Raw genomic sequence first — 14,467 nt, 5'->3', positions numbered from 1 at the left:
AGATAAAGGGGAGGAAAAAAACAAAAAATGTGGCAGGTGGGGAAGAAAAACTCAGAGGAATAAGGGAAAGACATTCAGATGAAGGATGGAGTAAATGAGAGTAGGCATATAGAGAAGGAGATAACCCAAAGAGATCCAGATACCGGAGCTGAGGCCAAAAAGAGTGAGTGTGATGGAGGAGCGGGACATGAAGAGAGAGAAGATGTCCGGAGGAGGGCAGAGTACAGTAAATCCCTCCATGACTCAACCCTGATGCCTTAAAAAACATACCCTACTTTATGCTTAATTGACCTTCATTCTTAAATTTACATGTGTTTAATCTGTGCTTGTGCTTGTTAAGAGTGAAACACTCAGAGTGCTGATGTTTGACTGAAACCTTGGCCTTTTTTGTCTCCTGTAGCTGTGACTACGCAATGCTAGATAAGAAGCACTCATGTCCCAAGGCTAGCTGAGCTTTTTTTTGTCTTTGTAGTCTGTATTTATATGTGCATAATAATGCATCTGGATGCTGTTCATGCACCTTTGATGCAAATGCCAGACATATTGCCCTTCACTGCACAGCATGGAGCAGAGAGTGAGATATTAACATGGTGCACACAGAAGAATTTTCTCTAAGTGGGTTCTAATATTCCAGTTTCAATACCCACAGAGTTTCTGGATACCTCTAAAACATATAGTATTGCAGTGTTTGTGGGATAGAGAAGAGAAGATTTGAAGACTACCTGAAGAGGTGGAATAAGTACAGTGGTCTGTTGATTCAGCTGGTTGTGCAATCAAGGCAAGAAACATGAGTTTAGCTCTGAATTTAATACTTTTTCTGTCATTTGAATTCCTCATTTTAAAATTTGTGTAATTATCTTTTTATCCACTTACCAACAGGTCAACAAAAGCCTTTGTTTTCTATTGAGCCAGGCCAAACAGCAAAACCCATAGATTGTTTCTCAGCTTGTCTTGCTGTCAGCGGGTGTCTTTGTTGCTACCAGTTGACAACATTTCACATAAATAGCTCTCACCATTTGATAAAGTAATTGCTCCTCGGTTGACATGCTACAGGGAGGTGGGGAAGCTTAATCACTTCCAGATAACGATCAGTTCCAGCTGTCATTTTCCTGTTGACTGTCTTGATGTTTGCAGACAACTAAAAGCTTCTTTTCAGACAGTTGATCTATTGTTATTACTTGACTGCAGTGACATTTATCAATTAAAAAAATAAGGAAAAAACCCTCTTTGTTTGTGTTACATACATGTCTTAAAACCATTGAAGCTCAAATACAAGATTAGGGCTGAAACGATTTCTCAAATGATTCGAGCACCTCGAATGTTAAAATTCCTCGAGGAAAATTTACCTGCCTCGTTAATTTATGTTTTATTATTTAGCGCACCGTGTTCCGGCCGGGACATTATTTGCGGTGCACAGAGCTCTCACTTCCGCCTCTGAGTTGTTGACAAAAGCTAAGTGTTTGCGGCATAATGTCAAATTTTCAAGTTCGGCTCGTGGGGATTTTATTGATTGATGATAATGCCCGGGTTTTTATCATTTTTGGGGGACCAATAAGCATGTTTAAAATGACTGCCGTCTGGAGTACAGCAGCCTTTCTCCTCCGGGAGCCGCTGGTTGAAAGCAAACGGCGGGAAGAGCGCTGCGGGAGTATTTATACAAGTGAGCGGATAGACTGAACACGGCGGGCGGTTGAGTAGTTGATGCTTACAGTCTAAGTGTAGCTTTATGCACAATAAGTTTCATATCATCCGGGTCTCAACAAATGGGTGACGGAAATCATATTCGCGGGACATGGCTGGTAGCTGAGTTTCTGAGTGTGACGGACGAAGGTGCCATAAATATCCCGTATTGCTACCCCCGTTCTTACTTTTGGCCCCTGGTCTACCGGTCGTCTATCCCCCTTGGACTTACGTTCGTCTGTCCCCTGGTCTATTTCCTCCCCTCCACCCCCATCTTATGTACGTCTGCTCCCACCCCCCTCCAGGCAACATTTCCCGTATTCTTAAACCCAAAGCTTGACAGGTATGGGGCAAGGTGAGAGTTCATCTATTAAACTGACTGAAGATGAATACATAAACTAAAAGCTGGAGTATAGACATTTTTTTTTATAAGCGTATTTGTGAGCCTGCCTCTTTATTATTAAATTGAATATAAGTTTAGATTTTTGTATTACTTTTCTTCTGGGTAACAGAAGACAGACAAAAAGAAACAAAAATATCCTCTCTGGAAGTATTTCTTTTAGCTTCCGGAACAGATTATGCAGTGAAAAATGCGAATAGGTATTGTGTAAACAGGAAATGGAAGGCCTGTTTTGAGACCTTGATTAACGTGGGTCCTCTAATGTAACTGAGGATTGGGTGTTGTCTGTTTACCAGCGACTTCTTCGCCCGCAGGTTTGTATGGAGGGAAAGCCTCTATATGCTGGAAACCAGTGATGATGATGTCACATTGTCTCGAAACTCCGGTAGCGGAGTGAGTGAGTTCACACGCGCTGATCCAATGATCAGGTCTCACCCTAGGTAAAGGGATTAGTTTGTAACCTAGAGGTAGGCTATACGGTCCGAGTCAGCAACAGAATGGGTGGAACAGATCCAAAATCTCAGGTGGAAATTGGGGTTGAAGTATAGGAAGGTAGACTCAGAGTCAGCGGCAGTCACATGACACGGACATGAAAAACGCTTGAAAGCTTTCGGTGGTTGACCACAAATCATCTCACGCTGAGATAGTTGATATAGGACAGGTGGAAGCAATCAGACAGCCAACAGGAGCAGGAGAGCAGCATGAACCATGGCAGGAACAGGAACATCATGACAAGTTCTCTTCTTTAACCAGTCTGGATGCATTCTAGCTATTACCTAGGGTCCTGAGATTTGGCTCATTTGAATACAAACGGCTGAGACTAACTTCCTTTGTAGGAAGCTAATTCTCTATGAAGGCATTAGCTTCCCTGTGAAAGGTTCAGTTCAGGAAACTTTCTTTCAGGAACGTTCTGTCATCTAGCAGAGACTTGAAGTCAAGCTCCTGCTCCTTCACATTGAAAGGAATCAGTTACATCTGCATCTGATCATCTTGCCCAGTGTCTGTCTTCTGAGCTCTGATATGAGCAAGCTGCTTTTATCCACACAACTACCTCTCACTAAAATATTTTCTCCTTTTTTGATCATTTTGTGTTTGACACCAACAACCATGCAATGTTGAAAGTCAGTCACTCAAACCCTCTACTGCTGTCTTCATCACTGAAAACCATTGAGTTTCTGTGAGTGTGTATTTAAATGCTTTGTTAATGATTGTATTCTCTATTACAAACTTTGATATATATTTATATAGACACCTAGAAAGTGCTCTTCAGCGCTGTATTAACTGAGCTCTCATTCAGCATGAATGCACTGCCACTTTTGATTTGGCTTGGTTTAATTTAACAGCCTTTCTGTGCTGCTGTGCTAATACCTGACTTCAGCAGCAACACCTCTTCAGGTCATCATTCTAATTAAACTTTTGCCTCACAAAGAGATGAGCAGGTCATTTTTTTTCTTTCAAAAAATGTCATTAAGACTGATTAATTTGTGATGACATGAAACAATTTCTAAAATTGCGTATGGCACTTTGACTTGGTCATGTAGTAGATGGAACATTTAGTCATGGTTGTAATATGTTTTCCACAGTCCTGGTTAATTGTCTCGGCAATCAGGCAAGTACAGTCTGGCATTTTGATTCAATAACTGCAAGTCAAGTGGGGATTCAAATACAGAGTGCGCTTGAGATACAGATGCCTGGTCTGGTCTTGCTTGAGGTTTGTCCTTCTATACCTGTTTTCACTTTTGGACAGTTATGATATGTAACCGTGGCAACAAGGTATAGCTTTTACAACCAGGATTATCATCTCAAAAGATCAAATAAATGCCTTAACTATGACCCCAAATCCCAGAGGAGTAGAAAAACAGTTGCAAAGCAGGACCAAAACGCAGAGAAAGAAGTAAGAAGTTCAAACCATTCCTTCCCCTGGGGATGTGATCCATGGAAGAAATGGATCCAACTTTTCTCTATGCAGCTTTCTAACCATAGAGCCAGATGGAGATTTAAAGACTGGCAAATGCAAATGATCTGGATTAGCAGAGCTAGCCAACAACTGAGGGTGTCATCCAGGACATGTTACATGGAACATGATCTCTGTTTCTGGATATTGAGCTGTTATGTCATGATTGTCCCACCGCCACTGTCTTCAGTCAGAGGCTTCTTCAGATTCGTTGCAAGACTGACTGTTACTGGAGTCAGTCTTGCAACAGTATCCCCATCCTGAATGACTGTTTGAAAATATTTGGATGACATAATTTAATTTCTTTTTGAAGTACAGTATTTTTGCTATTGAATTGGATTGAGCTATGAACCAGCACGTTAATTTCTCATAAGATAAAATTTAACTTTATGCATTACAACATTGTTTTTAATTGAAAATACGTTTTTGACAAATTTCCAGCCTTCCTGGGAGATCTTTTGAAGAGTCATTTTGTTTCTGCGTGGCGTCTAATGTGAATTTCAAATTCAAACTGTCATAAGGGGATGAGAAGACGCATGTCTGTTGTTTCATCTCCCTCCAAGCAGAAGCAGAGGCACATCTCTGACAGCCCAAATCCAAGGAAGGAGGGGTTTACATGACCGCATACACAATTTCACTGCAGTGAACAAAAAGTGGGCTTTAATCAAAGTACAACTGAACATGAAGTTGCATTTTTTTAGAATTTTCTGCAGTCACATGGCAATAGTCCCTTTTCGTTGGCCTTTCTCTGGCATTGCAGACTTTCTTTGCATGAACCATATGTTCATGCTCTCATTAACGGACCCTCTGGCATGTGGCCCATCCTCATCCACTAGTACTGTCCAGAGTTCTGGTTCAGAGGGCAAAGAACCGAGACTTAGCAGGAGGTTTAAATGTCCTGGCATTCTGTGAGCCTCCGAACATTACCGGGGTGTGAGGCTAAGGATGCCAAGGCACTGGTGGCTCTTGAGTTTTATTTTGGTCGCATTTAGCATGATTACTGCCGTCTGTCACAGGATTTGGAGTATTCACTGCCATCTTAGCTAAATGACTAAAGCTTTATTTAAAAGACTGAAAACTGTTTCAAAGAAAAAGAAAAATTAAAATGAAAGATAAAGCTGTTCAGACACAAACTGAATCTAATATAATGTGTGAAACAATATATAAAAATGACATAACGTTTGACAGAACTTGGTACAGAAATCTAAATTGTTTAATGAATTTCCTAAAGTCTTAAAGGTATAGTTCATATTAATCTGTTTAATTTTTGGGAGATGAGCAGTTAGTCCTACATGAATCATATAATTCAAGTAGCAATTTTGACTAGGATCAGAGGGGAAAGAAGTTTGAATTCTCCAATGTCACTTTCACAAAACTTTTCCATTATTAGTCACATGATGAAGAACTGACCTACACCATGATGTTCGCAGAAATCTGTAACAATATTTCCATCAGGATTTAAAAAAAAAAAAGCTCTTTAGAAATGTTTGATAGAAACAACAAAATCGGAAAACATTCAATTTTGCTAAACCGGTTTCTTGCGTGAGGTGGCTTTTGGCTTTTCTTGACGTTAATCTGCCAAAGGGGAAATGGAAACACATTTGACAAATAAGTTTTGATGTAGCGAACATTTGCATTCATCAGAATTGCATTTCTTCCTTTACATCTATGACCAACGTGTAATACTGCAAAATCTAGTTGACACATCAGAACATTAGAAGTTGTTCTATAGCGACACATTGCTAAAAACATCCATCCATTATAAATGTGTGGTCCATACTGGTTTGCAACCTCTACTTTGCAAAATTAGAGGTTGCAATGTAGAAAACGTTTGTGTGGCTACCGCACATTTTCACGCCAGGGGAAAAAGTGTACGTATAGTTACGCAAACTTTGATGTAAAGTTCATTTTTATACATGCCGACTTGTGCGTAAAATATGGCGCCGCAGATTTTTTGAGTGTACGCCGCTTGAGATTTCCTCAACTCCAATTTCACAAACTTCATAGCATTAAAAGCATTGTTCAATCAACGCTAGAGTCACTCTGCTTTAGATGCTCTTTTACATGGAAAGTGTTTGGAACTGCTCAAAACTCTTCTTCAAAATTCTGAATCATACCTCTAATTTTCAAAAGCAAAAATAAAACTTTTAACCTAAAAGTTTTTTTTAATTTTTCTAAATCTTGAGGTGAATAAAAACTGATGTTACTAGATGGTTGAAGTTGTTAAACAGACTTAATTTTAGTGACAGTTGATTTTATCCCCTCCCATTTCCCTTCCATCTCTGTGGAGCAGAGTTGTGATCTTGCACTTTGGAGTGGAGGATCACAGCTGACCGCTGATCCTCACAACCTTCATGTCTTGTGATTTGCTCTGAGGACGTGCACGGTCCTTATCAAAGCGCCCCGCCTGCTGATTATCTCTCTCGCTCTTTTTAAAAGACCAAAGCTGTGAGCAGTCTGTTGGATGAGACTTTTCCACAGAGGCGAGGATGGCAGAGTGCTGCATCAAGAAAAAAAGACGAAAAAAAGTTTCAACACTGAACGGGATACACAGAATTAATTATGCACAACACAGCATCCCAACATGCTAATTTATCACTCTGTACCTTGTAGTGTTTTACTAACTGCTGTTGGAACAAAATTTGATTCACTATAGAATGTATTTTGTTGTAGGCAGTAATTATGCTGCTTTTTTTTAGGGAAAAACTGCAATAAAAGACTACTGACTGCAGTGTCAGGCTTTACAGAAACTTGCACTGCTGCATCTCAAATTCTGCCATTAGAGAGAAAATATAAATATATAATGCCACACATATATGGATAAATGCTGAAACATGTCCATGCTGAAACATGGACATGTTTCAGCATGGACATGTTTCAGCGTTTATCCAGGTGTTTCAGACATGTTGAAGAATTGTTTTTGTGTCTGAGCGGCCAAATCTGGGGCCTGTCAGACTTTAGTGGTACAGTATCAAAGATTTTAAGCATCTCACAGAAAATGCCACTGTTAAACGAAATCCATAAGAAGAAGACACTGAAGTGCTCTAGTCAGATTAAACTAAAATTGAACTTTTTGGCGCTCATGCAAAACTAACAGAGGAGGAACTTGCACTACATATAGCCCTGAAAGCACCATCCCCGTGGTGAAACCTGGGGCTTGCATCTTCACGTCGTATGAATGCTTTCCTTTCGCAGAGACGTGCAAAGAAAAGAAAATATTCTTTATTTTCCCACTTTAGGAAAATTGAGGGAAGGTAAAGGAAAGTATTCCGATTTAAAGTAGAGAATAAAAGAAAATGAACTAAGCAGCAAATTTACAACATGATAAAAACATTACTGTATAATTACTGTAATAGCATACCTTTTTTTTAAAGAAATGTGCAACTGAGTAGGAAAATCTTAAAAATGTATGGGACGTACATCTTTGTGCAAAGAAAACAGCAACATGCTACAAAAAACTACAAATATTAGTAAACCTTAATGAGTTTGTTGGGCCAGTGATGGTTCTAGAGTCTAACAGCTGCTAAGAGGAAGGATCTGTAATGATGCTCCTTTGTGCACCCAGGATGCAGCAGTCTGTCACTGAAGAAGCTCTCCAGCTTCTGCCATGGGTGGAACACATTGTCCAACTGCTCCAAACTGAGCTAAATACAGAACCAACATGAAAAAGATTAAAAAGCTTAAATTCTTAAGACACGGGCCGAGTTGGTCAAAAAAGTATTCACACCGGGGTTTAAATCAAATGCTGGCTGCTATTTTCTCCATGTAAGCACAGTTTAAAACTTTGGCTCTTGCTCTTCTTCTAGTTCATAAAATACCAGTAAAATACACTGCACAAAATAAATTGTGCTTTTATAGTGAGAAGATGTGGAAAGGTTTAGTGGTTTGAATAATTTAGCATGTCTTTGCATGTCCAGACAGAGGTTTTCAAACCATTTTTCCTTAAAATAAAAAGGCAAAAACTTCAGTTTGGCCTCTGTTAAAAGGTAGTTCTGTAATGTGTTGCTGCTGCATGGACATTATTAAAACATGTCAAACTTTTAATGTCTCATAGAAAACTGTAGCCAGAATCCACAGTTTAGATACCTAAGACAGCAAAAGTTACATACCCGTCATAAAATAGCACCTATAAAATTATGAAGTCATTAAATTTAAATAGTTTTTTATTGGCTTGAAATATTTTTCTCTAAACTGTCCAGTTTAACAACTGTTTGAAGTCATTAAGACAGAAACAGCCCCCAGCAGTGTCTTTGTTTAAGGAACTGACTGCAGCATCAGTGTTTATGGTTATGAGGGTATTATTGTTATGCCGCTGTCAGTGAGCGCTGCAGGAATTGGTTTCCAGTATGTAATACTCAAATAAACTACTTTATATTTCTTAACAGTTAATTTGATCTACTCCCAAACATAAAAATCCTGTTTTTTTTGCTTATTACAAGACATTTTGAGTTAAGAATGTTACTTTTTTGCTTTGTTTTGTTTTTGTTTTTGTTCTAACCATAAACTCAGAAAGACAAACTTTGCTGATTTTATTTTTGAAGACATCTGGAGGAAACAGTTCTGACACCTATTGAAGTTGGCCTATTTCAGAATTTGCACTTTACTTGAGTAGAATATTTTTTGGTAAAAAAACACTAAAAATCATACTTTTTACTTTACTACATTTCTATAAAGGCTTTTGTTACTCGTTACTTCTACTGGTCGTGTTTGTGTAGTTTACATCTGTTTTATTCCACTAACACACTGTAAAATTGAACACTACTAAATATGGTAGGTGGAAGAATAATCATTTTTGTCCTGTTGTTTCTTTATGCATGTGGGCTGAGATCTGGGCGGTGGTGATGATGGCTGTGTCTGATTCTCTACCAGAGCGTCCTTGACCTCTGCTTCCAGTGGCAAACTTAATTGCAGCCTATAAAAGTGATTTAGAATTTCAGTGCTATCAACGGATCTTTTTTTAGATCACAGGTGCCAAACTCAAGGCCCGGGTGCCAAATCCGGCCCGCCATAACTATTTATGTGACCCTCTAGATCAGGGGTGCCCAAAGTGGGTCCTGGAGGGCCGGCATCCTGCATGTTTTTAGTTCTCTCCCTAGTGGTAGTAACAACCTTTTCAGCAAGTCAATGTTCTTCTTAGGCCTCTAACAAACCACCATTTGATCCAGGTGTGTTAAACCAGGGAGAGAACTAAAACTTGCAGGATGCCGGCCCTCCAGGACCAAGTCTGGGCACCACTGCTCTAGATTCTAGAGAGAAACATAAATTTAACTTTAGGATAACAGTTGTGTTCTTAAATAATATCAGTTAAATCAAACCAGGTTTTATTTGTATTGGACCAAATGACATAAATGTGAAAAAAGTACAAATGGAACCCAGTCAATTTTTATCAATTAACAGATATTTCTTTTTGATAGATTCTTCCATAACTGGCCCCTTGAGGACATTCATGATCTTGATTTGGACCAAATTGAACTTGTGTTTGACACTAGTTTCTGATTAGACCATCTGATTTAAACGTGGACTCATCTACTCTAAGACTGACTTTAGACATTATTATTGTATTTCAACTAAATAAATGCTCGTTTGTTTTGTTCAAAAGTGTTCCTAGCTTGTTGTAACGAATGACCTGCAGAGGTGCCCTGCAGATCATATATTCTGTTTCCTTAGATATGTCAACACTTTAATGACTTCATTATCTTACTTGAACTAAAGATAAAATGCAGCAATGAGCAGCTCTAAATGTCAGTCTTTGTAATTCAGGGGATTTATATGCTTACAATTCAGTTCAGATTATTTTGATATCTCATAAGTTGCATATTTTTTTTGCCTTCAAATCCATAGCTTCATTTTACTTGGGGATAAAAAAGTACTTTTGAAGTGCACTGAATTATAGAATATCAGAAAAATGTTGAAGATGGCTATACATAAGAGCACAGGTGTCAAACTCCAGTCCTCAAGGGCCGCTGTCCTGCAGTTTTTAGATGTGCCACAGGTACAAAACGCTGGAATGAAATGGCTTAATTACCTCCTCCTTGTGTAGATCAGTTCTCCAGAGCCTTAATGACCTAATTATTCTATTCAGGTGTGGTGCAGCAGAGGCACATCTAAAAGTTGCAGGACACCGGCCCTTGAGGACTGGAGTTTGACACCCCTGCATAAGAGGCTGTGATCACCATGAAAAAAAATCATATCTTTTTATTCTGCTTTGTTTCACCTTATATGTTTGGAAATGAGACTCATATTGACCTTCTGCAGAGAAGGTGGTGATGAGTACTTCCTATGCTGTCAGTGATTGCTTGAGGGTGAAACTTATATGTTGTATTAAAAAAACTGTTGTTGACTGCTGGCAAGTAGCAGTCAATGAAATCTGATGGAAAAGTGAGGATTGAGAAACAGACTAAGTGTGAAAGCTGTTGCCAAAGGGTTGAACTCTCACTCTACAACTGACTGCATGTATTTCTGCTGGACACATCTGATAATCTGTCTGCTGCTTCGTATCAAAAGCAGGTTAATTCTCTTCAAAATGTGTCCGCTTTGCTTTAAGATTCCTCTTAAAAATCTGACGTAACATTGTTCAGACCAGTGGTTCTCAGGTCTTTGCCCTGCATGTTTTAGATGTGTCTGCTGCAGCACACCTCATTCAAATGGTTGCTTTACCTCCTCAGCATATTGTCAATGCTGCAGAAACCTGGTAGCCACCTGTTCATTCAGATCAGGTGTGTGGCAGCCGGGAAACACCTCAACATGCAGAGCACCGGGTCGACTGATTTAAACTCTTCAAAAATGTCATTTTAATGCAGAAATTTCTTTTCTCTGCAGGTCATCCTTATTCTTACCAAACTCTATGACTTTCACATCGGCAGCGTCACGGAGAGCACTCTCTGGAGGTGAGTACTCAACTCTTCGTTTACTTGTGTGAATGCTGTCAACATCCATAAGCAACAGATTTTAAACTAAGGATTGCAAAACTATCCTGTTGATGTGCTCAGTGTTGCAGGACCTTAATCCTAATCTAAGCCAAATATCCATATCTTTGCTCATAGAATAGAATAGAAGTACTTTATTCATCCCAGCAGGGAAATTACTTTGCAGTTACAGCATAGAGACAAGACACAATAACAACTACCACTGAGTAGTAGTTGTAGATAAAATAAAAATAAAATGTAAAATGCTATAAATTGTAAAAATATGAAATGCTGTTAATATAAAAGCAACTTAAGAGCAGTCCTTGCAAAGATTCAAAAAAAAATGCAGATATGTATATGTAAATATATGTACAGCAAGTGTGCCACAGTACAGTTGTGCAAAATTGGACTGATTAGTGCAGAACAATGATTTAGCTTTTATTGTACAGTGAGATGGCCTGTGGCAGGAAGGATTTCCTGTATCTGTCCCTACGACAGCGGAGCTGGAGCAGCCTATGTGAGAAGGTGCTCCGCTGTCTGTCCACTATGTGGTGGAGAGGGTGCTGTTTATTGTCCATAATAGACAGAACCTTCTTCAGTGTCCTCCTCTCCACCACAGTTTCCAGGGACTCCAGCCTTAGTCCCAGTACAGAGCCAGCTTTCCTGATGATTTTGTCCAGTCACATCTTCAGCTGTGATTCTGTTCTCACCTTCCCAGTCCATTGTGGGAAAACTGTGTTCTGGTGTCATCCGCCTCCAGGCGGTGCACTCGGGTGTAGGAAGCTGGTTTCCATGTGCTTGTTCTGGGATATCATCTGATGTACTCGTCTTCTTCCCCCCTGCAGGAGAGAAAATAAACACACACACAAACACACGCAGTTTGTGAAACAAAGAGAGTGCTTGTAAAAGAGGAAAAACAGACGATCAGAAGGAGGGATAACACATCCCTGATGAATAGAAACTGCAGCTAACCCATTTTCAGATCTGTATTGTGTAACACAAACAGTAATTTGCTTGTTTCTCTTTGGGAAGCCTGTAAACACATGACGACGTTGGCATGGCCGTGAGAAATGTAGAGCAAAAACCCTAAAAAGACAGAAATCGATTCATGCTATTGTTTTACCACAAGAATCATAGAATTAATATATTTTTATAACTCTATTAGAATGAAGTCGAGCCTTGTGACTTGTGAACATAACCTTTATGTTGGAATGCCTGAAACGGAGAGAAATGTTACTGTGAAGCACCATAGCAATCAGTGTAAGCTGATAGGAAATGAAAATGCCAGAGGGGAGTACTTTAAAAATTATTTTAAATTGCACAAAAGAGGGAAATTATGAAGAGATTTGCCACACAGGAGTAAAATAATAAACTCAAGGACAATTATATCAATCTCATAAGGTTTGCCATTTTAAGAGCAAAAACAATTTTCCTTCAATGCATTTTTTTTGTCTTTGAGATGTTTTTAATGGCAGCTTTTTAAAGTGTAGAAACAGTTTCACCTCTAAAATATGTGTTCTATGCCCAGTTTGTAGGGCTGCTATCACAAAGAAAAGTGCTTCCAAAGTAACCGCTGGCTATTTTTGACATTTAAATACCGTCTGTGCAACAGTTATGATCCTCAGGCAAAAACAGAGTTTTGTTTTAGTCTTTGAGGAGCTACAAAGTAGGCTGAGTTTCTTTTTAGTCTGAGAGATGGAAGACGGACTGTTCTGCTGTCGACAAAATATTCTAAAATATTCTGGATACCGATATGGCTGTTTCATCAGAACACTCTTCTGTCTGCATTTCTAAAATGACTGCATACATGACGGGAATATGGAATATATCCTTTCAAAGCTTGACTTCCATCTGTTTTTCCTTTTTTCTCATGACGAAACTGCAAAACCTTTTTAGTACAAAAGATCCCATATTTTGTGCAGCAGCTGAAGTCTCTCCACTTTGATGAACCTTGTAGTCCCTGTTGCATAGTCTCAACACAGGCATGTCCCCCATCATAACCACCACAGATGGTGGAGAGGGAACATAATGTAGCCTGCGGGAGAATTAAAACCCACCACAATGTCAATGGATTGGAGCTGGGATGAATTTCTTTCAGAGGAATGTTGGATTAACCGGAACATGACATTCACTGGGATTCAGTGTCGCCAGGCTTCATACAGTCATTTGTCTCCTAATGCATTTTAGCATCTGTTTGTCATCCTGGTAAACAGAAGCAGACAAGTGGTCAACATCAATCCAGGAGGTCGTTCAAAATAAAAGTCTTTTGTAGTTTTGAGTAAAAATGAACTACTTTAACATATCTAGTGTTTCATGTCCGTCATCCTGAAAACTTGAGAACATTTAACAATAAATGGTTCCTTTACGCTACTCGGATCATTCACTGATATTTAATGAATTCATCACAACCAGGTATAATTACTGACCAACATTAATATTCAAATATTCTTTGCTTTTAACAAAGAACACTGTTCCTTTAAAAACTGTTGCCAAGTTATCGAATATGGTGTTGAGTATATTTCTTGATATTGAGTTTGAATTTTTAGCATCGTCACACCCTGACTGCAGTTCACTATAATAAATCAACAGAATTAACGGATCATCTACGTTCTGCTTAACTGCAGGAAGGTAAACAAACTGAAGTCTTTCAAAGTTGTGCAATGCTGTCAGATTTAAATTCACCATGACAGCTGAACTCTTTGGGGAAGATGCAATCAGGTGAAGAGACTAATCCATAGTGTGAGAGGAGGGACCATGACTGCTGTTGAAGATCATCATTATTGGCAGCCCTCCCAGCACTGTCACTCGGCCACAAACCTACAGTGAGTGGGGAGCAGCTGTCCATCCAGGCTTGACCTGGCACTGTCTGAAGAGACTTGTGAAAACCTCAGTAATATTTTTTTTTCATAAGTTTGTTTTATTGAAAGAAAAAGAATTGGTTTGAGGAATGAGGTTTCTAACGGAGATCACAGCTGCGATAGAGTCTGAAGAGGAGCGTTTGAGTTGAATGTTTATCACTTCAACAGGAATAGATCCCAAATGGCACGTCCAATGCTGCCTCTCGCAAAGGTCAATGCTGTGGCAACACCTCAAAGTATTTACCAGTCGGTCTGTCGGATTTAATGAACATCCTGACCTTAAACAATGAAAGCTGATCAGTCAGACCCTGCATAATTTTCAAAGTATTCACACTGTTGAAGCGTTGGAGAAGCAGGCGAGCTAGTCGGTGCAGACTATAAATCAACTCTGTAAAACAGTTTGTCTTCAAAGTTGTTCAGCCTCTCTCATCTGGCCTCTAGAGTATTGTCTCTGCGTGAGGAAAACATTTATTAAAGATGACAAGTCCAAAACTCATTTGCAGGTATTCAGACGCAGTGCAAATTAATGCCAACAACAAAGTCAAGATGTATTCCCCCCCTCTTTCACTGCTGGATTTTGACACATCCAATACTTGTTCTTTATGCAAAACAAGTCGATGCGGCAGTTGTTTTCTTTGCTTTATGTTATGTTTACTGAAGTTTTTTCCCT

General features: G+C 39.2%; 1 protein-coding gene across 1 annotated transcript in view; it reads left to right on the top strand.

Annotated features, from left to right (window-relative positions):
* The window catches only part of sorcs3a (sortilin related VPS10 domain containing receptor 3a), a 210,337-nt gene that overhangs the window by 79,033 nt on the left and 116,837 nt on the right, over positions 1 to 14,467 (top strand). Inside the window, exon 2 of the mRNA XM_032563840.1 lies at positions 10,854 to 10,921. Within this exon, the coding sequence (XP_032419731.1) occupies positions 10,854 to 10,921 (68 nt within the window). The remainder of the gene's footprint in view (positions 1 to 10,853; positions 10,922 to 14,467) is intronic.

Source organism: Xiphophorus hellerii, chromosome 5, assembly GCF_003331165.1.
Source record: "Xiphophorus hellerii strain 12219 chromosome 5, Xiphophorus_hellerii-4.1, whole genome shotgun sequence".
Classification (NCBI taxonomy): Eukaryota; Metazoa; Chordata; class Actinopteri; order Cyprinodontiformes; family Poeciliidae; genus Xiphophorus; species Xiphophorus hellerii.
This window is presented reverse-complemented; position numbering and strand designations above follow the sequence as displayed.